The sequence below is a fragment of the Nannobrachium achirus genome (assembly GCF_963921795.1).
Source record: "Nannobrachium achirus genome assembly, chromosome: 14".
NCBI lineage: Eukaryota > Metazoa > Chordata > Actinopteri > Myctophiformes > Myctophidae > Nannobrachium > Nannobrachium achirus.
This window is the reverse complement of record NC_137821.1, coordinates 44482870-44509560: the sequence shown is the minus strand read 5'-3', so window position 1 is coordinate 44509560 and position 26691 is coordinate 44482870. Positions and strand designations below refer to the sequence as shown.

The following is a 26691-nucleotide window of genomic DNA, read 5'->3' as shown; positions in this document are numbered from 1 at the left end:
CAAGAATCTCATTGCTCGTGTTGTCACTAGCAGCTGTATCGTATGTACAATGTGACAATAAAAAGCCTCGAGCCCTGCGTTGTCCATTTACGCGCGTGTCTGCGGGCATGCCCAGCCAAACACCGGCAGTAAATCCTGTGTGGCGTTGATGAGAGGAACGATAGTTAACCGCCTTGGGGACATTTAGGGCCCACCAGGGGAGCCTAGCGATAGCAATCCGAATAATGAAAATGTAATTCTACGGGCATAATTAAGTTAGAGATGTGGTGATTACTGTGCGATCCATTAAAAGCGATGAGAAAAGTAATTACTTATTCAATCAGCACCCGGCTTTATGAGGCAAACGGCATTGGGGGGCCGCCGCGTCGCGTCGCGTCGGTCCAAGTCATTACGTTTACAAGGGCATCGTATTTTTTTGGCGAAGATTGGCGCTCCTGACAGCTTGTTAAATTGTTACGTACTAGAGACCCTGGGGGGGAGGGGGGGTTGGGATTAAATGCAGTTCCTCGCTAAAAGATAAATGAAACAAATCAGTGTTTTCTGCTCGCATGTCACGTGTCTCCAAACTTTTTAAAGGGGGGCCAAATTTGAAAATGTAGCCGTAGGTCCGTCCGACTGCATCTCCTGTGATGTCATGCTGTACCTTTGGACCATAACAGAGTCACATACAAATTGCATCGCATTACAACAACTGTATATGTCTATTGTCTTTTGTTGGCAGCATAGCCAAATATAAGCCACTCATCTGTGCTGTAAAAAAACAAAAAAACAATTCAACCCTTTTTCAGCCTGCGTGAACTGCATTGCTAGATGTGAAAAGGTCTCTACAAAAAATTAAAATAAATAAATTATAAAAATCATAATTGAGAAGTATGGCCTACTGGTCCAGGCGCATACCACTTTGGCATTGCCACATAAGCATGGATGCCTGGCGGCGTCGCCGGTTCGATTCCCGATCCGGACGACCTTTGCCGCGTGTCACTCCCCATCCCCACTCCCCCATCTCCCCCCCCCCCCATTTCCAGTCTACTATCAATGGCATAAAGGCATAAAAGCCCCCAAAACAAATCTTTAAAAACACTCACGTCTTTGAGGCAGCCCATGAAGTTGTTGCTGACGGGGGAGCCGGGCAGGTCGGCCGTGTTGGGGCTCCCGCCGATGTAGAAGAAGTCGTCGGAGCCCAGCATGGTGTAGTCCTCCTGGGTGTAGCCGGTGGTGGTCAGTATGCCATCCACCGAGATGGTCACCTGATGGGGTGGGCAGGGCCCAGAACACACAGACGGGTATAGGAGGAGGAGAGAGTGATAGTGAGTAGGGAGGGGGAGAGAGTAGTCAAGGGAGAGAGAGAGAGAGAGAGGAAGAGGAGCGAGCGGAATGAAGAGGAGAGACAAGGAAGAGGCTGGATTAAACACTGGCGCCATGGCGTCGCTGTTCCCTACGTGGTTGTCGTTCGATCGGTCGCTTTTGGGGGGTGGGGCGCGAATCAGAGGAGAGGGCAGGGGTTTCACTCCAGAGTGCAGTTGCCTGGGTTGAGCCACCGGGTGGCAGCGCTGTGATCGCTTGGTTACTTAATGACGGTAATGTTTTAGCTATGTAGGTCAGTGGTTCTCGATGTTTATTTGATTTTTATCTCAAGGGCCCCCAATAACTGTCAGAGTTACGTGCAAGGGACCATTTGGAACACCGAGGGTCCCAAATGGCGCTAGTATCTGTGCTTAATTAAACTTAAAAGTGTTTCATCTTGGGGTATAACTCTTGCTCTATGAGAGAAAGAGATCAAAAGGAATTTCCATTGACTTGCACTTAAAATCTCATCAATCGATGTACTTGTCCAAAAAATATTATTCTCGTAATTCAGTGGTCCCACCTGGATGCGTAAATCTCTAACGGACTCAGTTTGGTTCTTAATCGTCAAAATCTATTCTCTTTATGCCCGACCATTTTCTTGTGAAAATCTCATGGCAATTTTATGAAGACTCTACAAACTTCACATGCAACGGAATAGGAGATTTCCTTTTCAAATAGAGACATTTGATGAGCAGAGTGCTGCTCTTAAAAATATTCCAGGCAAGCATCTCACTTCAAGGGCCAGAGTGAAAGTAATGCTCAAAACGGTACCATTTCAAAAGCAGTAATTTTCACTTTCAATAATGCTATTTTTTTGGAATCCTATTGCTTAAAATATCACCCTCCCGATTTCTGATAGATGCAGCTATTCTGTCCCCAGCTGAACCGTTCCGCATTCACAGAACTCCGGGTAATGGTCTTTATCTTTGCACTACCAGTGCAAAGAAATCTTTCCGACTACCAGACGCGTATTTTGCACAAAGCCACAAATGTGTGCATTTGAACACTAAAGCATGCAGCACACTCCAACCGAACACAAACGTTTCATCGACAGGGCCTTGCCCACACCAAAGTTCTTTATTCAGCCTTCACGCTCCTTATAAGATTCACAATTCCCGTCTATTCACTCTGTGTGTCTTTGGTGGTCTGTGGACAGTTTAGAAACCTGAATATCAGTGATTTCCTGGAAAGTTAATAAGTTAGTATAATATGTTCTGTTGTTCTTTCATTAATGACAATCTTAACATTGTCTGAAATTACCAAACCTGCCTACCAATGATGTCACTGTTAGACATAATAATTTCCTAACGTCTAATGGCGGAGTCAAGATTCGGACCAAATCAAACAAATTGAATCACGACCACCTCGAACTTCTAGGGGTCAGCTCATATTCCAACTATATGTGTCCCAGCACGGCTGAGGGCATTGGATTATTTTTTTTTTCTTTTTAATATATTTTTATTCTTTCATTTCATTTGAAAGATGGGGATCATAGCTACAAAATGATATATTGGTTGTGGAGATTGACCCAACAGTTTTGAAGATATGGCTTATAGAATGATGCCATGCTGAAATACTACTTCTGAGTTATTCAGATTTAAAAATGTAATTCTAACCTGCAATGACCTGACTCCGCCACATGGGGAGTAGAGAGCACAATTCAATTCAAAGAAGCTTTATTGGCATGAGAACACAAGCGTTTACATACATTGTAACTTGGAGAACTTGGCTATTTGTACTTTACTTGTCCGACAACCGTTAGGTTAGTGTGGCGTTAGGGATGGGGTTAGTTAGAATGGGGCCAGTCGGACCAACGGCACATCGGAATAATGACATGGCACCGAACTTCTGACCAATGCTCAGCCAGGAACTTTGTTCAACAAATTAGAATATCTTGGAGGTGCTACCAAACAAAAGTTGGATGATCGATTGGAGTGGCTGCAGCCTTGTGGAATCAAAACACAAACTATGCGAGCTGATAGTATTAGATAATATGGACTGATGTGTTGAAGTGAACCTTTGTTTCGTTTTTAGGATGGAGGTGGATGAACTGTGAGTTTCAGAATTCATCCCCCAGTGACTTCTGCATTGGTACTGTACATTCATCTTATAAAGGTTTTACTTAAAAAAGGTCTTCTTCTCATACGGTGCCTGTCTGCCTGTCTATTAAATCCCAGAACGTTTGAGTATCATGTAATTATCCAGACACACGACTTAGATTAAACAGGAAATAGAACAAAGTACTTTCAGATAACCATAATTTGCTTGCAGTGCTGAACCAAGATGAATGCACTCTTTGAGCCGTAAAATTACACTCGCTATGATTAGAGGAGTTACTTTTTTCTTTTTAATGTAACACTACAGTCTACCCCAGAAATGCAGTGTTTCTACTTGGTGAAGGAGACATTATGGCCATTTGAAGTTAGAATGCAACATTAAACAAATAAATAAGCCTCTCCACAACACATAGGCCTAGTTTATTCCTTGTACACTATTTTATTTTTATTTTCACTTCATTACAACGGAGCAAATATTGACCACGGCACTCTATTTGAAACCAATGTATGCTGCTTGGTTTAATTAAGTTGCATTAGATCAGCGTTTTGCTATATTATATTGTGTCCTGCCCTGCATTTTGATTAAAGGGACCTACACAATTAGTAAGTCTTTTATACATTTAGTAACTCATTTATAGTCTAAGTATCCTAATAGAGCTGGCCCAGGCAGGGGCACAGCGCTCCAATATTTTTGATTCAACAGCTGTTAGCCTGCACGCATGCCTTACCCCCCGGCTCCACCGGCTCAAATTCGCCCCGATTCATTTTTTGACGCCGGCACGACGCCGTCATTTTGGTGGAGCCCTAGCCTTAGTAGAAGCTGCATATCATCGTTGTCGGGTGGAAACCTTGTATCTCCAAGTTTCAAATGTGTACGTTCTTTTGCAAAGTAAAGCCCTGCTTCATCATGCAAGGCCGTCGCACAAAAGTAGTGAAAACAGCAGATCTACAAGCACACAACGCCCCTCTCTTTCGTCCCTCTCTGGAGTCTCGCCCCTGCATGGGGATCATGTGACTGCCAAAGCAATCTGCCTCTATCTGCACCGGTGGAAACTGCGGTGGAGTCAACTGCCTGTAACTTTGCAATGGATTAATTATCGCGAACTGACCTTTTTTTTCTCCCCGACACTAAGACACCAAATTGAGTCTTTTGAGACGATCTCGTGGTGACGCATAATATTCTATGATTTTTCAAAGGTTAGTGAAAACTCTCTGTAGATGCTCTTTTAACCCTGGCAGGTAAAGGGTTAAGTGAATCCGAAGTGGTGATTTTTTGTTTGTCTTTTTAATATTAACTTAAGTCCTGGCCTACTGTGTTATTGTTTGTTTTAAGTCATCTCACACAACGGACAGTTTCTACTGCTATCATGAAACCCCACGATTAACTAAGCGAGTTTGCACAGCGCCGCGTCCGTGGATGACCCCAAACAGTCTGAAATGAAGAGACACGACGGAAACCCAGGCAAGTGCACTCAACAGATCAGCCCTCACCCCTCACTGAGTGCCCAACGTCTCTATATATTCCATTTGTTGTCACTTTTCGTTTTCTTTTCTCCACAGATTTATTTTCCGTACTTCCCTTGCGAACAGGGCAATCCATTTTTATGTCTGCTGTCGCTATACTTGTGGGGAGAAAGAGGGGTCTGTCTGAGACAGAATCGGGCGTCTGTCCGAGACAGAATCGGGCCGGTGGAACTGGTGTGAAAGCAGCAGTAGCGCTGCTGCTGATGTGCTTGTTGTCGGTGGGATGGGGGCGTCTCTGGGGCGGTCTTAGGCGTGACTCTCAACAGACTCAAGGGCTGACCTCTTCAGTGATCCTACACTCACTGAGGAGGCTGGAGCTGAGGGGGGAGTACGGGTTGGGAATCCCGCCTGTCAGTATGATTCATAGTGAGCTGCAGAACCTTCACCTCAGACTGCAGGCACCCAATTGTATTTTGTTTGTCTTTCTTTCCTGGCTCAAAGTCGTCAGGACCCCGACACAAAGTTCATCTTGAGTAGTGGGTGTGGAGCTTTTCGAAAGGCTACGCATAGACCCTCCAAAGCCGTGTGGATATTGTGTATTTGAGGGAAATACAATGGAACATAAAGATCTACCAGGAGCGTGCCCCAGTCTTTGGACCAGAGGAAGGGGGATGATGGGAGGGCATGTGTTTGATGTGCCGCGATCGGTTGTTGGTGGCACCGCGGTGGGGGGGCCTATCAGCGCAAGCCCGCTCATTAGCACCATTAGCCAGTCATTAAGCGACCGGCATCAGCCAGCTGCCAGACACCTGTGAGGTTTCCAGCTGAAAGAAGGAAAATGAGAGATTAGCAACAGTTGCTGGAGCTCCTGCTCACTCACTTACCCCTCCTTCTGCCTTCCTCCTCTCTAGACTCGCCTCCCTCTCTCTGCTTGGATCTGAAATTCCTACCTGCTCCAGTGGGATCCTTCCTGTTTGAGGCCTAGAATTATTGAATGCTTTAAACAGTGAAAAATAGCAGATATACAAGCTCACAGCGCGGCACCGAGTGCCGTGCTGCGAGCTTGTAGATCTGCTAATTTTGAAAAAGTCGTGAAAATGTGTGCAAATCTTTGAATATATGTATTTTCAAAGTGAACGTTTGTAACTCAAATTTTGCCTCTGGGGGGTGCCTGGAACTAAATATTTTGAGATGGGGGTCTGTGGCCAAATAAATATCATTTTGGGGGTCCTTCACATGAAAAGGTTTGAGAACCACTGACATAGTAGTCTCTCAAGAACAGACTAACCGAGCTCCAGTTTAAGTGAAAAGGACCTTTTCTTTGACGATGGCTGGCCAGGTTGCTGACATAGAAACATAGGTTTTTCAAAAAACCTTAGAAGGATTCAAAAGACACTTATAGAATCGAATCAAAATTCAAATTTTCAAGATTTTTCAAAAATAGCAGATCTACAAGCTCGCAGCGCGGCACTCGGTGCCGCGCTGTGAGCTTGTATATCTGCTGTCTTTCAATAGTTAAAGCATAAAATAATGATACACAATAATGTGTACCCGTTCTAAATGGGTTGTAATATGAATAGAGTACAAAACATTTGACAGAGTTTGTCATCAGATGTTTGACCCGAACGCCAACAACTGTCCTGCCGAGACGATGCCGGAGAACAAATGCAAGCACAAGAAAATAAACAAGCACAACGAACAAAGCCAAACTGTAGCATCAGAGCCGACGCCCCCCAAGGGATGCCAGGAATTATTCAATACAGTCAGTGAGTCGATGCTTCAACAAGACCAGTGCAATGTCCCGTGGCCTGATGTTACAAGCACTTGCATCATTGGCCAGAGTTAGTGTTTAATGCATCACAGGTTGCCGGTTGTAATTCCCTGCCGCAACTGATCAAGACCCACGGGAGTTGAGTCAGAGAGCATTTTTGGAAATGTCTGCTGAAATGAGAAATAGTCAAGAATGTGGCACTATCAACATGGAGTTATTGCCTTCTCTATTGCCTTCTTTGAAGCACCGGTTCTCAAAGCTCGGGGACCACCCAGGGGTCCTTGAGGGAGGGTCCAAGGGCTCCCCAGCAAAATGAGGAACAGTTTCGAAACTTGAACCCGCTAAAAGAAAAAAAGAATAAGAAAAAGGCCGATCTACAACCTCATAAAGGTCAAGAGCTTATAGATTGGCAATTTTCCCAAAACGTTTTACAAGCAAATGTTGACATATCTTATCTTATGAGGGTCCCTTGTCCCATGAAAAATACATATCAACTTGGCGGTCCTTGACATGAAAATGTTTGAGAAGCACTGCTATAGAGCACTGTTTCTCAAACTCGTTTAAGTCAAGGACCCCCAAATTGATATGTAGTTGGCCGCAGACCCCCACTCCATCTGAAAAAAGGTTTCGCCAAAGAAAGGGGGGCTGGGGCTCCCCGGAACCCACTTTAAGAATCATATTTGAACTGGGGACCTTGGAATGTAGGAGTTCAGGCATTTTTGGTTCCACAGATACTTGTGAAAATAGCTAAAAAGTCCTTAAATTGTCACTTTGTAATTTGGGGAACCTTACAAAATCATGTGGGGACCCCCCTGGGGGGTCCAGACCCACAGGTTGAGAACCACTGGATGACATTGCACTGGGAAGATTATGCGAGGCTAATGGCCAATTTTTTCTGTGAAAATGTGTTTTTTTTTGTAGCACACACAAAGAGATCTATTTGCTGCATTTGTATTTCAACAGCCAAAAGGACAAAGACAAGGTCTCTGCATGCCACCTCACATAATGACTAATGGTATTTGCACATCACAATTGCACTACCTGTCGCTCACTGTACTCTGGACCCTCACATAACAGCATGCCCTTTTGAAATTAAGAATGTATTTGCATAACCATTAGTAGCTTTTTGTCACCGACCGACAGTACATAGCTGAAGAGTGATCACTGCTATTACCATTATTCAACATTAAACAAGCTTATCGTCGTTGTCTGGCAGAAACCTCGTATCTCCAAGTTTCAAATTTGTAAATGATTTCGCAAAGTAAAGCCCTGCTTCATCGTACAAGGCCGTCGCACAAAAGTAGTGAAAACAGAAGATCTACAAGCACACAACGCCTCGCGGTGCGAGGCGTTGTGTGCTTGTAGATCGGCTGTTTTCACTAGTTTAGATCGCATTTAAAATGAAAAATGCAAAACGAATGGTTTTGGACATACAAGGTTTTCACCCAACAACGACGTTATGTAAGCTTAAGTAAAAACATGTTTTTATTGTTATTTATTTATTTGTATTTTTTGTGTCTGTTAAAAAGTTAAAGCTCTATATTCCGAAAGTAAACATTTCTGTCAAGTGTTTGTTTCACTCTCTGTCCCACTCTTACATGAATAAAAATAAATTTTCAGGCACGTTGGCAATTTCAGCCAATCAGGAGAGAGTACCCACTTACCAACTTTAATTCTAGTGTCTAGTTATGTTCAATTTTGCCTGCATTATTACTTGTGAGTCATCACTTCCAATTTCACTTGTTTTTGTTTTCACTAGAGCAAGACACTCAGAACTAGGGATGCGGTATCGGTACTCGCAGTATCGGTACTTGCCCCGATACCGGCCTATTTTGCTGTACTCGTACTTGTCCGATATTGCTCACGGCAGCGCCAGATACCATTTTGTTTCATAATATATGTTGGTAACAACATCAAAAGTCCTAAGACACAGTTTTGTGTGTGTTAGTTCAACTAATGAACAGTGTTTTCACCTTCTCTCACTCTAGGCATGACAACATAATTTTATTTTGGAGCGCCACACACTATTTAAGCACTTAACTTACAGTATCGGTATTCGGTATCGGCAAGTACTCAAATTAAGTACTCTTACTTGTACTTGGTCAGCTAAAAAGTGGTATCGGGACATCCCTACTCAGAACCTCCAACTGCTCCCAATGAGCAGGTTGGTGCCTTGGCATGGTTTCCCCCACTGTCGGTGTGTGAATGGGTGAATGTAGATGCACATTGTAAAGCGCTTTCTACACGGCAGTGCTCTGGAAAAAGGTCTCTAAAGGCGCTATATAAATGCACCATTTAGCATTTCTGTTTACATTTAAGTCCTGGAGAGACGGGGAGATCCCGTTTTACTGAACCAGTTATTGCTGGAAGTTCCAAAAACGAAATGTAAAAAGAGCAGGGGTTACCGGTCTTTTACAGCCACGGCCCCTCGTCTTTGGAACAGCCTGCCCTTCAACATTAGATCTGCCCAGTTAATTGGTGTTTTTAAATCTTTGCTAAAAACCCATTTGTTTTCCCAGGCTTTTAATTACATTTAAAGTCTATCTGCTTTGTTGTTTTTAATTGCTTTTAATTCCATTTAAATTAAATCTTTGTCTTTGTTGTTTTTAAATTGGTTTCTTGAATGTTTTGTTTCTGTTGTTTTCTTTTGCCTGTGCCTGTGTTTTTAATGTTGTAGAGCACTTTGGTTCAGCTTGCCTGTTTGTAAATGTACTATATAAATAAAGCTTGATTTGATTCAACTTGATTTGATTTGAACTAACACTGTATAGCAATGCATGAAAATCACTTATTGCACCTTTTGTAGAATAAGGTATTTTAGGGGCGGCAGTGACTCAGGAGGTATAGACACCTCTCATGAGGTAGAGAGGCCCCTTGGGAACCGGAAGGTTCCCAGTTCGATCCTGGACTCCCCCAGAGTTAGTGTCCTTGAGCAAGACACTGAACCCCTAATTGCTCCTGATGAGCAGGTTGGTGCCTTGCATGGTTTCCTCCAACATCGTTGTATGAATGTGTGTGTGAATGGGTGAATATAATGCACAATCATTGTAAAGCGCCTTGGATAAAGGCGCTATATAGATGCACCATTTATTAATTCATTTACCATTTAAAAGCTTGTCAGATTTTGTCCTTGGGGTCCTGCGAATCTCAAGGTGTCTTTGTCAATTTCAAGGCTGCACCACAGCGACCTCAGCAACAACCAACAACTTAGCCACCTGTTGTGGCTGCTGTGACCTCAAGGCAGTATCACTCCGATTACACACCGATCGAGGCTATACAGTGTATATCCTCCATCCTCCAGTGTATCGAGAGACAGCTTTGTGGAGTAAGTCATATTGACTCTGTGCAATATGCTTTTGCCCCTTAGGTCAACAGTGAGGGGATTGCAGCCGGATCCTGACCAGATCAAAGCCAGCTCCAACCAATTACCTCAGTCACCTCTGAGAATTGATTATGTTACAATGTCCGAGCAGAGGGAATAACACGGCTGATTCCGCCAGACAGGAGAACAGCACGCTCAAAAGGAATAATGGCAGAAAACTCAGCAATTCTTTTTGTTTAATGTGTGTACAGTTGTGTATACTGTATAACATTCTCAGAATCTTCTGAAAAATAGGTTTAGGATGTATAGAGAGAGTCAAAGAAGCTGTCTGGCTGCTGCAGACAAAGTTCAGCACCATGGACAGAGTCACTACATCTAACACAAAGGGAGTAGAGTTCTCAAATTCTGCCCGAACCCGACCATACACGAACCCGACACTTAGGGTAGGGTAGGGCTTAATATATGCTAATTAGTCAGGCCGGGCCTCGGGCTCAATGAAAAAAGAATAGTTTTTTTTTTATCATTATTATTTATATAAATTTTACTGTGATAGTTCTCAAATTCTTCCCGAACCCAACTTTCCTCGACCCAACATTTTCGGGCCGGGTAGGGCCTAAAATGTATGCCCCAGTTAGGGCACAGTTAGGGCCGGGTCTTAATTTTCAGGCCCTTTGAGAACTCTAACAGGGAGCTGTCTGTTCAGCACCACATGGACAGAGTCACTGCATCTAACATGGGGAGCTGTCTATTCAGCACCATAGACAGAGTCACAGCATCTAACATACAGGGAGCTGTCTGTTCAGCACCATAGACAGAGTCACAGCATCTAACATACAGGGAGCTGTCTGTTCAGCACCATGGACATTCACTACTACATCTAACACACAGGGAGCTGTCTGTTTACTGTCAATATTCCAGGATGACCTCCCACTTGGGTAATGACGCCCCCTGGCGATCATTCAGAGAAACTACTTCAGCTCCCGTACTAACGTAGGTAGGAAGGGCCTGTCACTCAAACCGGAGTGACCCGCCTCCAGGCTATATAAGCCCCCGGAGGCGGAAGTAACATCCTCTTTTCACTCTCTGCGATATCACATTCAGATAAGTTGAAACTCAGCCTTTGTATTTTATTCTTCGCGCATTAGCCTAAAGCGGTGGCATTGGAGTCGCCCACCGGCGAGTGTAGAATTATACCCGTACTTAAGAATAATTATTCTTGTCCCGTCCTAAACCGACGGTTTTCTTTTCTATAACAAAGAAGTTTACCGCTTGTTCAGGCTTCTGCCCGAACCAAGCGTGGCCTAGCTTTAGCCGTTAGCTTGTTAGCTCGTCAGCTTCCTTTGTTAACGTTAGCTACACTGCTTCGCTATGAACCCTCTTGCTTTCTGCCGAGGGAATGTATGTTTGTTCTGCTGTTAGCTTGTTAAGGCCTATGCCTGAACCAAGCGTGGCCTAGCATTAGCCGTTAGCTCGTTGCTCGACAGCTTCCTTGTTAACGTTAGCTACATGTTTCGCTATGGTCCCTCTTGCCTTTCTGCCGAGGGAATGTATGTTTCTGCCTGAACCAAGTTTGGCCTAGCTTTAGCCGTTAGCTCGTTGCTCGACAGCTTCCTTGTTAACGTTAACTACACTGCTTCGCTATGGTACATCGGTTCCACCTGGCTAGGGCAGGCCTCGGAGCCTGCGCTCCACCAGGAGGGCTTAACGCTCTGGATCCTACAGCCCAGGCTGCCCGCCCCAGGCGGCCCGCACCGATAGTCAAGGTGCGGCGCTGCCGTCCGGGGCACCGCTTGTTCAGCAGCGCGCCTTGGTCAAGATGGCGCCAAGCGACGTGAGACACCGCCTGCCGTGCAGCCGACCGCAGCTAGCTCCACTGTCACTGGAGCTGGCGGGTCTGGCGGAGTTACCCGCACCGATAGTCAAGGTGCGGCGCTGCCGTCCGGGGCACCGCTTGTTCAGCAGCGCGCCTTGGTCAAGATGGCGCCAAGCGACGTGAGACACCGCCTGCCGTGCAGCCGACCGCAGCTAGCTCCACTGTCACTGGAGCTGGCGGGTCTGGCGGAGTTACCGCGAGGAAGGTGACTAAGAAGTCTAACAATATCCCTCCGGTGACCATTTCTCCTACGGGCGCGGTGCCTAAAGAGTAGCGTTGTGTTGTGACCGTCGGGGACGTCCCCTTCGACGTGAACTTTAGCAAAACAGTCCGATCCTTCAGGCGCGAATCGGACCTGAGCTCCAGTCAGAGCGAGGGTTCGTACTCAGGATACTCTGAGGACGAGAAGGAGGAGGACATGGCGGAGGAGGATGGCTCTCGCCCTGTCTTTACAGTGAAAGGTAAAGCCCCTGCGGCGCCAGCACTTCAACTGCCCCTCCACCCGCCAGTCAGGCGGGTGGAGCGGGTGGAGCGATGGCAGAGGACGTTGGTTTTCTGCAACGGAGATGTTGGATTCACTAAAGCACTACAATCCTCATGGAAGTTACACAAGCACAATCTTTTCTGGGTTCTGTCAGACCCCAGTATAGAGTGGTGGGCACGACGTTTATTTTCTGTACCCCGCGTCGGGGAAATGAAAATGAGAATGTCGATGTATATGCCTCCTGTGTCCCAGATAGATCTGTTGAAAGAACAAAGTCTGTTTCTGTCCAACTCTATTGCACCAGCACAGATGACTCCATCTTGCATGACTCCTGTAAAAGTGTTGAAGTCCTGTCAGGACTTTTTAATCAATCACGGGTTTTATCAGCAACCAGTATTGTTAATGTCAAACATTATATGGTTCCTCTTACACGCGAGGGGAATATCCCTCGCGTGAACAATGCAATGAATTTAACGATGAGTCACTAATTCTGTCGGCCTACTATGAGCCCTCGTCACGGGACAAGCATGAAGGCCATAGCGCAGGTATTAAACGTAAAAGTTCCTCCCCTGTCAGGGGAGAATGCTTTAGTTGCGGACATTGTAGAGGGGGATTGTGTTGGGGCAGGGGTCCGTGGTGTCACCCGGTTCCCCTCCCCCCAAACGAGGACGTTTATTTTCCCCGCGTCGGGGAAATAAAAATGAGAATGTCAATGAATATGCCTCTTGTGTCCCAGATAAATCTGTTGAAAGAACAAAGTCTGTTTCTGTCCAACTCTATTGCGCAGACGACTCCATCTTGCATGCCTCCTGTAAAATTGATGTAGTCCTGTCAGGACTCCTTTGTCAATCACAGGTTTTGTCAGCAACCAGTAATGTTATGTCAAACATTTAGATGGTTCCCCTTACACGCGAGGAGAATATCCCTCGCGTGGTTAATGCAATGAATTAACAATGAGTCACAAAATTCTGCCGGCCTACTAATGAGCCCTCGTCAAGGGACAAACATAAAGGCCTTCCCCGCGTCGGGGAAATGAAGATGAGAATGTCAATGTATATGCCTCTTGTGTCCCAGATAAATCTGTTGAAAGAACAAGTCTGTTTCTGTCCAATTCTATTGCACAGACGACTCCATCTTGCATGCCTCCTGTAAAATTGATGTAGTCCTGTCAGGACTCTGTAGTCAATCACAGGTTTTATCAGCAACCAGTAATGTTATGTCAAACATTTAGATGGTTCCCCTTACACGCGAGGAGAATATCCCTCGCGTGGTCAATGCAATGAATTAACAATGAGTCACAAAATTCTGCCGGCCTACTAATGAGCCCTCGTCAAGGGTCAATCATAAAGGCCTTAGGACAGGGGCTAAGATAAATGCATGCCTCCTGTAGTAATGATGGAGTCCTGTCAGGACTCGTTAATCAATCACAGGTTTTATCAGCAACCAGTAATGTTAATGTCAAACAATTATGTGGTTCCTCATGCGCGCGAGTGGAATATCCCTCGCGTCGACAATATGACTCCTTTATGCATGCCTCCTGTAAGAATGATGGAGTCCCGTCAGGACTCCTTAATCAATCACAGGTTTTATCAGCAACCAGTAATGTTAACGTCAAACAATTATGTGGTTCCTCATGCGCGCGAGTGGGTTTTCCCTCGCGTGAGCGATGCTATGAATTTAACTTTGAGTCAGAAATTCTGTCGGCCTACTATGAGCCCGAGTCAAGGGACAAGCATAAAGGCCTTAGAGCAGGTATTAAACGTAAAAGTTCCTCTCCTGTCAGGGGAGAATGCTTTAGTTGTGGGCGAGTCTGTTTATCAGTCGAATCGCTTTGTTCTTCCTGTCTCTCTATCGAGCGTAGTGCGAACGCTTCCGGTGACACCGGATACGGATTCGCTCGCTCCCCGCTTCCGGTCCCGCCGCAAAATAGCTCCGCTAGTCAAGCGGTACAACCAGAAGGTGTTTCCGCCATGCGGCCTATTGAACCCTTGCGCTCCGCATCCGGTCGTTCCGGATACGGATACGCAGGTTCCCCACTTCCGGTCCGGCCGCCAAAAAGCTCCGCCGTCACGGAAGCACAGTGGTGGGGTTTCTCTCTCTCAAAACACGCTAGCACGCTGCGCGCGCCAGTGGAAGTTATGCAACCCGAGCCTTTGGGTATTTCGAACGATAACCAGGGGTTACAGGTTACAGTTCGCAGACATACCCCCGCTTTCGAGCAGGGTTATTCATACCAGGGCGCGTGGTTTAAAAGCAAATCTTTTGAGAGAAGAGATCAGCTCCTTGCTAAGCAAGGGTGCTATAGTGGAGCTGGACAGGACCCAATCCCGCATGGGATTTTGGAGCCGTTATTTCCTGGTGCCCAAAAAGGGGGGGGGGCTACGTCCCATCCTGGACCTAAAGGCACTAAACGTGTACCTGAAGAAATACGTTTTCAGGATGCTAACTGTACCCACCATGTTACGGTCGGTCAGGCAAGGGGATTTCCACTGTTCAGTGGATCTGAAGGATGCTTATCAGCACGTCCAGATTTATCCCCCACACAGGAAATTCCTACGGTTCGCCTTCGGGGGTCACCTGTACGAGTATACAGTACTCCCTTTCGGTCTGTCACTGAGCCCGAGGGTTTTCGTGAAAGTGACCGAAGCAGCCATCGCCCCGCTGAGACAGCAGGGCGTCAGGTTGGCGACGTACATCGACGTTTGGATGTTTTCAGCGAGCTCCGCCCACGAAGTGGCGCGTCACACACAAGTGGTTTTGGCTCACCTGAAGGCCTTAGGTTTCATAGTCAACCACGGCAAGAGCATGCTGACTCCAGCAAGTCGTCTTACATTCATTGGGGTCCTTCTGGACTCATCCGACATGTCGGCCCGTCTCTCAGAGGAGAGGGTGGACAGGTTTCGGGAATGTCTCGACTCCTTTCAAGTGGGCCAGGAGGTCACTTACAGGAGTTGCATGGTACTGACGGGAATGATGGCTTCCGCAGTACATCTGTTGCGTTTGGGCAGGTTTCATATGACCTTTTCAAAGATGGATGTTATCCCTCGGGATCCCGCCCTCCTTGAAGTACAAGAAGGTTACGGTTTCCCCTTCCTGCGCGATCGCCCTGTCTCCGTGGCTGGTGGAGGGGTTCCTCACCAGCGGAGTCTCGATTGGCGAGGTGGTTTCCCGCAAGTCGATCACGACAGACGCCAGTCTCAGTGGATGGGGAGCCACTTTCGAGGGGCGCACAGCGCAGGGGCTTTGGCCTCTGGAGATGAGGGGTCGTCACATCAACTATTTGGAGTTGATGGCTATACTCCTGGCGCTCAAGCATTTCGAGCCTTGGATTTTGCATTGTCACGTCCTGGTCAGGACAGACAATACGACGGCCATGTTTTATGTCAACAAACAGGGGGGCCTGTCGTCGTTGCCACTGGACCGTCTGGCTCGAGAATTGACGGTTTGGTGCTTGTCGCGCCTCAAGTCGATCAGGGCCTTACACGTCCCAGGTCTCCTCAACAGCGGAGCAGATCTCCTGTCCAGGGGAGGTTCTCGCTACGAGGATTGGTCTCTCCACCCCAGGGTGGCGAGCCAGATTTTTCGCAAGTTCGGTCAGCCAGTGGCGGACCTGTTTGCGTCAGCGGAGAATACGAAGTGTCCGTTGTTCTTCGCGGTGAAGGGCAGTCCTCCCTTGGGGTTGGACGCTTTAGCGCACACGTGGCCGAGAGGTCTACTGTACGCGTTTCCCCCCTTCGACTTAATCCGACCCACTCTGGAGAGAGTCAGGAGGTTCGGTCTGGAGATGCTCCTGGTGGCTCCCCACAAGGGCACGTGGAGGTCGGCGATCGCCCCTCTCCTTTGCGAACCGGGTTGGCAGCTGCCTCAGTGCAGGGATCTGTTGAGTCAGGCCAGGGGGGAGATCTTCCACCAAGACCTGCAGGTCCTAGACCTGTGGGTTTGGCACGTGAAAGGTTAAACCTGCTGGCGGCTGGTTTTTCTTCTGAAGTGGTTGCTACCATTCAGAGTGCTAAGGCGCCTTCTACGAGGGCGTCTTATGTTGGAAGGTGGAATGCCTTTGAGGACTGGTGTGAGTCGCGTGTTCCACCGGTGGTGGCCCATGTGGCGTCAGCCCAGGAAATTCTGGAATTTATGCAGGACCGCTTGAGAAGTGGTCTTGCATTTTCTACCCTTAGGGGGTATTTGGCGGCTATTAATGCCTGTCACCTGGGGGTGGCGGGCAAGGCACCTTCTAAAGTCCCGGAGGTCATCAAGTTCATGCAAGGAGTTGAACGTTTGAGGCCGGTGACTAGGTCTTTGTTCCCAGTTTGGGATCTGCAGGTGGTTCTAGGGGGCCTATGTCGGGCTCCCTTTGAGCCGCTTGTAGGGATGCCTTTGAAACTTTTGAGTTTCAAGACGGCTCTTTTGCTGGCTTTGGCCACGGCTAAAAGAGTTGGTGACCTGCAAGCTCTCTCGGTGTCTGCGGAGTGCATGCAGTTTATGAACAATGATCTCAAGGTGTTGCTCAAGCCTCATCTTAAGTTTGTTCCTAAGAACATGGTGGTTCCTAAGGAGCCTGTTGTTCTTCTGGCTTTTCATCCTCCTCCGTTTGTCTCGGTGGAGGATGAACGGCTGAATTGCCTTTGTCCTGTCAGGGCATTGAAGGCCTACTGTGACAGGACTGCTGGTTCTAGAGCTTCTTCTCAGCTCTTCGTGGAAATGGGCAATGTTCTTGTCAGAAAGCCGGTGTCTAGACCCACTCTTTCGAGGTGGATTGTGGATGCTATTAGGCTGGCTTACTCTAGTGCGGGTGTGGAAGTGCCGGCGGCACTTAAAGCCCATAGCACTAGAGGTGTGGCTACTTCGTGGGCACTGGCAAAGGGAGTCTCCGTTCAGGAGATTTGTGTTTCGGCGAATTGGTCTTCGCCTTCTACCTTTGTAGCCTACTATCACCTGGATATCGAATCCTCTTCGCTAGCGCATTCGGTTCTGGGTGCAGTTGCCTCCTCTACGTCATAGAGGAGTCGGATCTTCCCCTCCCACAGGTGGGCATGTAGCCACCTGGGGTATTTTGGGGGGGACCCTGTGTTTTCCTTATATAGTGTGTCTTACTTATAAGGCGGACTTGTCCTTTTCATTTAGTTGAATGAGGCGGACTTCGGTCTATCAGGGTCTCTCCTTATTTTCTCATGCCTTCACACCCAGGTCCGGTGGGCCTGGGACCTTCTGGGTGATGGGTCACGCCCGTTTGGGCTGTGCTCACCCGTATGAGGGGTGTGTGGGGGTATGAGAGTAGGTTGTGGCTTAGAGGGGAGTTTAAGAATCCCAAGTGGGAGGTCATCCTGGAATATTGACAGTAAACGGTAGGTTCCGTACGGAACCATTGTTTACTTAGATATGGAAGGATGACCTCCCACGTAATGCCCCTCTGTTTCACTGAATGTGGCAGAGAGTGGTATTAAGAGGATGTTACTTCCGCCTCCGGGGGCTTATATAGCCTGGAGGCGGGTCACTCCGGTTTGAGTGACAGGCCCTTCCTACCTACGTTAGTACGGGAGCTGAAGTAGTTTCTCTGAATGATCGCCAGGGGGCGTCATTACCCAAGTGGGAGGTCATCCTTCCATATCTAAGTAAACAATGGTTCCGTACGGAACCTACCGTTCAGCACCATAGACAGAGTCACTGCATCTAACAGCTCCCTGTGTCTACACGTCACACTGATAAGAACCAGTATGCACGTGCAGGTCGGAGACAAAAGAAACCGACCGCTCATAAGATGCAATGTAAAAGTGGTTACCAGCCTCATGTGTAAAAATGCATCCCATTAAACTTTCAGATGCTGTTTCCTTATTTTCATTTGTGTGTAAACAACAATAGCAATTCAAAGCAGTTGTCCTCAAAACCACTCCTACAGTGGCCGTCATTAGAACGGAGGGAGCATTCCTCATAATCACGGCACCAGAGCTGCTCTTGCTAGTGCAGCTGGAGCCTATCAAGCCTAATTTATGCTCCAAACACATACGTTCTACACACACATCCTACAAATACCGCGAAAGACGATTGACATTTGTTAACTGGAATATAGTCTCACGTAGCCCAGACTTTCAGAGATCTCCACCTACTGATGAGTCTGGTGATGTTCTAATTCTGTGTCGGTTAGAAGTGGGTGGTAACAATTTGGGGAAAAACAATGTGTGGCAAAGGCAGTGAAGGTGTGTCCTAAAGGGAAAAAAGGAAGACAGTGAGCATGGCATTGTCACCGGTTGCCTTCGCCAGATGGCCAAAACCCATAATAAATTTGAATGTTGAATGTATCCAGACGATTAATTTTATAGGATATTAATAGGATTAGTAGGATATACAGTATATGTCTTTTTAAATAAATACAGGTATATGATGACCACAAGTCACCATATGGTGTCGCCAATGTATCAAACAGAAAAGCCTGGCTGTTAAACAAGAATCTCTTTGTTTTCAGCTGTCTACTTCTTCAGAAGCAGCTTAAGTGGGTTATTGCCATACAATTTCCCCACTTTATGTTCCTCCGCTGTTTTCCTTCTTCAAAGACGGATGAGAAACAATGTAATCATGAATGATTGCACCATATATAGGACCAGGTTACAGCAGGACAGCAAAAGGACCGGGTGACACAAGGACAACAAAATCTGAGTTTAACTAGAACATTTTTCTCTGTTTGACGTGCACAGCTCTGCAGCAACAGAGTCACCTTCAACATTTTAATGGAACAAAAATGCATTTAGAGTTCTCAATACTGCATCTATAATTGCAAACCGGGCTCCCCCTGCAAACACTAGGGTTGCAATAGCGATCAGGATAAACAAGTGACAGACAATATCAGTCTCTTGTGTGTCTGGTTTTGGTTGCCAGCAGAGCGTGCAAGTAATGTGTTCAGTGCTGTCTGTATCCGGCTATCTGTATCAGGCCGACAGTAAAAAAGGAAGGGCCTTTATCCAATGAGGGAGCAGCGTTCTCAGTGAGATCATTCACAAACAACAAGTGACCTGATATAAAATAAGATGGCGCAAGTTGGCACCTCGACAGAGTGCCAGCTTGCCCACCCACATACATACATACAGACAGACAGACAGACAGACAGCACGCATCACCCTACTTGCACGCCCTGCTGGTAACAAGTCACAAGTTGGCACCTCAACAGAGTGCAGTCTAGTTCTTAATCTCCAATCATTGTCTCAACTGTAGGGAGCAGATCTGATTCGGTCATTCACCAGAGTTAGTTCACTCACCAGCGTGACTTAACCCCATGAAACCATCCATATTCTGGGGGTGAGCATTCAGCAACACATGTGACATGTTGTTTGTTAGCTTGTATGTATATATTATGCTCTTTTTGGTGTAGCGATTTGACGGTAAAAAGTTGCAGGCCTAATCCAGAGCCCCAGGCACTTCCAGTCAACAACGTACCATGATTTAAGTCAGTGGTTCTCAACCTGGGGGTTGGGACCCCCAGAGGGGTCCCCAAATTATTTGTGGGGGTCCCCAGATGTTTAGCTAAATGTTAACATAGATTTTCTCACTCAACAGTAAAATAAATGGTAAATGGTGCATTTATATAGCGCTTTTTATCCAAAGCGCTTTACAGAGATTGTGCATTACATTCACCCATTCACGCACACATTCATACACCGGTGGCGGAGGAAACCATGCAAGGCACCAACCTGCTCACCGGGAGCAATTAGGGGTTCAGAGTCTTGCCCAAGGACCCTTCGACATTAACTCAGGGGGAGCACGGATTCGAACTGGGAACCCTTTGGGAACCCTTGGTGCTCTAATAACGGTTTCTCTACCCCTGAGCTATGCCGCCCCATCAATCTCCACTCCACCCAACTGTAAGGAGCAGATCTTGTTATATCACTCACCAGAGTTAGTTAACTCACCAGCGTGACCTAACCCCATGAAACCATCCATATTCTGGGGGTGAGCATTCAGCAAAACATGTGACACGTTGTTTGTTAGCTTGTATATGCTCTTTTTGGTGAAGAGATTTGACGGGAAAAGGTTGCAGGCCTAACCCAGAAGCCCCAGACGCTTCTGGTCAACAAAGTACCATGTTTTATGTAGTAAAATCAACAGCAATCCATGCTATGCATTCAACAGAAGCATTCAACTTGGCTGCAGACGCATCATCTCGGGCAAAGCTTCATCCCATTATTTCACACTGAAGGTAAAAACCCAACGGACACAATAGCCGTTGTGTATGAAACTGCGTCTTTTCCACAGCCGCGTTGTGAATCTCTCAGACTCATTGTTGCCGGACCAAAGTAATGAAAATGGGGTGAAATTGATCACCTTGTCATCCTACAGATAATAACGTGAAATTGATGTATCGGCTTCGAGAGCAGTTTTCAGACTCCCTTTTATTTACATTCAAATCCTCTGACAGCCCACTCCTTCTTGTGCTAAACTAAATGCTCTCTCCCTCTCTCTTTCTCTCCCTCTCTGTGTCTCTGTCTCTCTGTCTCTCTCTCTCTCTCTCTGGATACAGATGTCTTTGAGTGCTGAGTGCACACATATCCTGGCAGCACAACGCTGAGGCATAATTAATTCCGGTTGAATGAAAAACCGTTTGTGTCACATCTTTTTTTGAATGGCAATCAAGGAACGAGGGACGCTGCTGAATTCTGAAGGCATTAACCAGCCACTGAACACATGTCCAGCAATGTGCTTCAACATTCCCCTCCATAATGGATGCACTGGAATCACCGTCATTTGGACATAAATGTAGTTCGCAAATTCCGTCTGACGATTAACAAACGTTCCTTTACCCACATGGGGTCTTCAACGTTTTCAGGCCAAGGACCCCTTAGTTGAGAGAGAGATGAAGCAGGGACCCCCCACAACCTTGTCACTGATTCCATAGTTTAATCATTTGACAGCACAATTATCAGTGCATTTTGGATTCATGTCAGTGTTTTCAGATATTATTTAACCACTCGAACCGTCAATACTTAGTAAACTTGACCTTTCACTATTTACTTAGGCTGCTCTTTTCCCCCTCTACGCCAAACCTCTTTGCCAAAAATAGCTGACTTACAAGCTCACAACGCCTCGCGCTGCGAGACGTCGTGAGCTTGTAGATCGGCTATTTTTGGCAAAAGTTCACTAGGTCAAGGACACTAGGGTTCACATGGTGAATATAAAAAAAGAGAAAACAATTCACACAAGGATTTGGAGGACCCCTATAGTAACTCTGAGGACCCCCTAGGGGTCCTGGACCCCCTGTTGAAGACCCCTCCCTGCTTTAAAATACATTGGTACAAAACAGACCCGGACTCAATACCACATTTAATTTCGCTTAAGTTCCTTGGATTTCAGCCAAGCTGCTCTACAAATGATAATCATTCCGCACAGCTTGAGCACCAGGCTCTGTGCTGAGCCATGTGTCAAATACATCAGAGGGAATCCGCCCAAGAGTTGTTTACAGCCAGACACACCATGCGAGGGATTGGCAAAGTTCAATCCAGGCCAAGAATTCAGCATACTCTACTACTACCCTAATGCCTTTCTGCTGGTGAGAAACCGCAGCTGGGGAAATTAGATCACTTATGCACATAATACATCATATCCCCTCAATCATCCCATCTCTATCTCTCCCCGCTCACACACAGCCAACTGCGCGAAGAAAGATTTGCTCCACGACTGGATGGAAATCACACGCACAGAGGTGTCGCACCAAATTCTGGGCCCAGGGTACAAGGATTCACTCCGGGCCCCCCATGAATGTTCTTCATAGGGGGAGGGTGTTTAACCCATTTAGACAGGTAACGCATTATTACGCATTGTTTGAACTATTATTGAATTATTGAAAAATAGCAGATATACAAGCTCACAGCGTGGCAGCGAGTGCCCCGCTGTGAGCTTATAGACCTGCTATTTTTGAAAAATCGTGAACACTTTGATATTTCAAATCCTTCTAAGGTTTTTTGAAAAAACTATGTTTCTATGTCAAGTGGTGCTCAAACTTTTTCATGTGAAGGACCCCCAAAATGATATGTATTTGGCCACGGACCCCCATCTCAAAATATTTAGTTCCAGGGACCCCCCAGAAGCAAAATTTGATTTACAAATGTTCGCTTAAAAAATAGCAGATCTACAAGCTCGCAGCGCGGCACTCGGTGCCGCGCTGTGAGCTTGTATATCTGCTATTTTTCAATAGCTAAAGTCTAAAATAATTTAGGCCCCTCCACCTTGAGCCCTAGTAACTCAGTCCCACTTTTCCTTCCCTTATGTGACGCCCCTGCACAGGCGCAGCACACAGAGCTTGAATGGTGAACTCGGGGACAAAGAGAGGCCACTCCAGTTCACGTCAGGCAGCTTTTTGTAGTTTCCTGCAGGCCTATGGCTGCTGCGGATCAGAGTGGCATTTGTGTGCTGCTGCTGTCGCAGCTGCATCCTGCGGTGCGCTCAGCCGAGCGTGTCAGTGGCTCATTGACCGTTACAGGGTTCACATTATCACTCCAGGACAGCGGCTGACCGGAGGAGGACTTCATCGAGCGGATCCCCTCACACCACGTCATAAAGGGACGGACGTAATTGTGGCCGAGTAGGGTGGACATACGGGTGACACACAATCGTCTTAAGCCAGTGTGCCATGGACCCCCATGTGAGAAGGTTTGGGCCAAGAAATGTGTGTTGTTACATATCATTCAAAGAATGCTACTTTTTTTTTGAGAGAGAGAGAGAGAGAGAGAGATTTTTTTTGAAATATAGCAGCTCTACAAGCTCACATCGCATTGTGAGCTTCAGAGATCAGCTATGTTCAAATATATCCAATGTATATGCAGTTTAAGTCGTTATTTTGATACAATATTCATTCATTTTGCTGGGGAACCCCTGGAACCTAGGGTCCTCGGACCCCACATTTAGAACCACCGGCCTAACTAAGCATGTCACACACAAAAGTATGTGTACACGCCCGCATATACACACAATCACCCCTGCAAAGGCAACCACTTGTTTCCCACAAGGATCAGATGAACTGAAGCAAACTCTCATGCACACATTAACTGTCATTATTGATTTCAGTAGTCTGCCAGCGAATACATCTGCTGACTGGGGTAGAAAATGAATAAAGAGGCTCCCAAAAAAAGATAATCAACTAGCTGCCGCTTCCATGAATGAGTGCATCAAAGTGAATCCATGCAGCATGTCGTTGATAGAAGCACTGCAGAGATTTATCAAAGCATACCTTGCTGGCAGCTTAAGTTAGCCGTAGCCTCGATGCCAAGTGGGGAAAGAATTGCAGAAAGTGTGTGTTTTACACTGTTTGAAGCGATTTCCCCGGCATCAAGCCCTGTGCCGCGTACACGGTAAGACAGCGCCGTGTGAGACAGCACTGTGTGAGCTGACTCGTTTGTTTTGTGGGGATGTGTGTTCCATTCACAAAGGATTCCTACCTTTACTTGCACCAAGCCCCGCAGCCTCTGCTAAGTTCGGCATAACAACCTGCAGAGTACACCCCTGTCTCTGGGATAGACATCGGAGCCTTTCAGAAACGGTGCCTTGATGTACATGACTTCAACAAACCCATGCAAGGCAGAGAGGAGGCGAGAAGCTTACCTTGACAATACTGCTCGCTGTATCACTTACTGTTATCGGCGTGTCATCCCGGTATTTTCAGGGGAGGCCTCTTCAGACTAATCGTTACTTACCCGCTGACAAAAAACCCTTGTCTCTAGGACAGAGAATGTGTTATAGGTTGGAGTTAGTCAGTTATATAAACCATATCATGACACACAGCCAAAGCTAACACACTGAAATATGTTGCACAACCGAGTCCCTTTTAAGCAAACACAGTTATAGACCTTGACCTTTGAACCCAACATTGGCGTCTCTCTTCCCCCTTAGAGGTCATTGCCAAGGACCAATGGAGAGGAGGGTCACTGGAGAGGGAGAGGCACGCTTTCCATTCAGCAGTGGAGTCCTTCGACAGGTGTCTGGCAGCCGGCTGACTACAACTGACCGGGTGCGAGGCCTTGTGGCAGAAGGTGTCCTGTCCTTCAAATGTGATCGTGGAGTCTTTGGCTTAACATACTATTAAACCACCATGCAGAGCTTTGAGCTGAAGCTACATCCTCGGGTTTGCAAGGGCATGAGGGCCACACATAATACTGTTTGGGGTTCGGGGGGGGCTCTGGTGAGATCTCTTTAAGCATTGAATGTCCAAGGGATTTTTTTTTTTTAACCGAGTGTTGGAAAGAGTTAAGGGGTTGGAGGGTGAACGGAATCGGTTAGTACTTTAGTAAGTAAGGGAAAGTCAGACACAAAAATGGTTGTTAGTACAGTTATTACAACAAAGGTTTGATTCAAACAGTAGATTAGTAAACACGTTTGGTTTTAGTAAATTTAGTGGTAGTAAGTATTAGTCGAGTGAGGATTCGATTTCAAAGTCCTCTGAAATTTGATTTGCTCAAACCAGTTCCAGATTTGGACTGAATGACGTGTTATTTCTTGTGACACGGGTTTTGTTTTTAGTCAAGAAGAAACAAAATGATTCCACCCACCCAAGCTAGTAGGGTGACACACGTAGCCATGCACTTTAAATGGCAAGATGACAGGACTAATGGGAATGGACGCACAGTTCCATTAGACACGACACGACACAGACAGACGAGCTATCAAAAAAGAAAAAGAAAATGCAGCAAGTGGGGGGAATTGAATCCAAATTAAATTTGAGAGCACCACAACACCAGACAAATGGGAAAGGAATGGAGCTTTGAAGTAAATGGGTTTTATTAGGACAATAATGCAACGAAAAAGAAAAAGACACATCTAGACATGCATGCAAAGATATTTCTGACACGCTCTGGGCTAGAGCAGCTGTTGCAACCCGTGAGGATGCTGATAATGTCAGGTTCTAGATATAATAGTAGCATGCAAATGAAGTGCAGGACAACAACCACTGGATACTGTTCGGGAGGGGTTGAGTGGGGGTAGGGCGGGATCAATGTCAACAATCACGGGTGATATCATTCGGAAAATGAGAGGGGTTCTTATGTTTTGTAAGAATTGGAAAACTTTAGAGGAGAGAGGCGGTATCCTTGTCTCAATGAATAGAGCGATTCTTATTCATCCTCGATCAATGTTACGAAAATGGCTTTGACTGTTTTCCCACTTCTAAATGCAAAACGTTTTCAAAAAAGGCTTTGTAAATTCTGTTATATTTCGGCCAAGATTGATCGAGCCTTCAATAGAGAAAGAAACGTTGTTTCTTTATTTCTTTCTCGGACCAAACTGTTTCCACCGACTTCTGCTGCATGCTGATTGATTGGCCAGATTGGCTTGCTTGACGCAACTAGCGTCTTCTATTCACTCAGAAAAAGAAAAGCCATCTCTCCTCTCTTCTTTTTCCTTTGATTCTTTTTGTATTATAATTTTTTACAGCAAGGTAAGGTATGAGGTCGTTATTCTTTTTTAGTACGTTATTATTGAAGTTAAATCGAAGTAAAAAAACAAACAAATAAAATCAACTCAATAGAAAATAAAGAGTCTTTTATGGCCATATATTGATAGTATTAGGACAATTGATATATGTATGTATATATGTTAGCCAAAATATATACATATACATATATGCTCAATGCGATCTGTATATATCAAGAACAACGAAACAAAAGGAGATTAGGGAAGTCAAGTCTCTTCATGCATAGGGTGAGGCCAGTAAACTAAATACAGAGTTGTAGTGTTAGTGTTAGTATTAATGAGGAGTCAAACGCACACAGTCGAGACATTCCAAGAGATATGCCCATGTATAATACTGTATACAGTATATACCGTAGTTGTATCAATCACTGCCAAACATCTGCAGATCCAGTGGCAGCAAGTAAGATCAATCATTAACACGTTAACGCAAATTCAAGCTACCCAAAAGACACTTAAATTAGTCTCAGCATAAAACTATTACTATTACTGTATGTACTGTATTACTGCACTTTTAAAGTCTACACAAGTGTCATAGACTTCATTTCTCCGTTAATCAAACTTTAGTTTATTTCTATACCTTGAGTTCAGCTCGCTGTTCTCTTGTAAAGGTAGTCAATTAGATGAGTGTATTGCTGTATAGGCCACTGCTTACAGTGCGGCCCGTGGCCTCTAAATCAGGAGGTCTAACACACTCCCCATCACTCCATAAAATATAATTAACTAGGCCGGAACAGCGGGTTTGTGGCCGACAGGACCGGTGGAACCAAAATAACAAGAAAGCTGTGGCGCGCGTGGACCCTAGCTGTCCGCAACCTTGTTTTTAAAGTGAGAATCGCTGATGCACTACAAGATCCTGAGGGGTCAATTGTCCCCTGAGCATATAAAGAATGGCAATTTTATGACCGCATATTTACTGTCTGTCACGGGAGCTGC

General features: G+C 46.1%; 1 protein-coding gene across 1 annotated transcript in view; it reads right to left on the bottom strand.

Moving 5' to 3' along the window:
- Window positions 1-26691, bottom strand: part of nrxn2b (neurexin 2b) — a gene marked incomplete at its 3' end in the record, with an annotated part of 1346377 nt that overhangs the window by 767525 nt on the left and 552161 nt on the right. The window contains exon 6 of the mRNA XM_080741211.1: window positions 1086-1247. Within this exon, the coding sequence (XP_080597337.1) occupies window positions 1086-1247 (162 nt within the window). The remainder of the gene's footprint in view (window positions 1-1085; window positions 1248-26691) is intronic.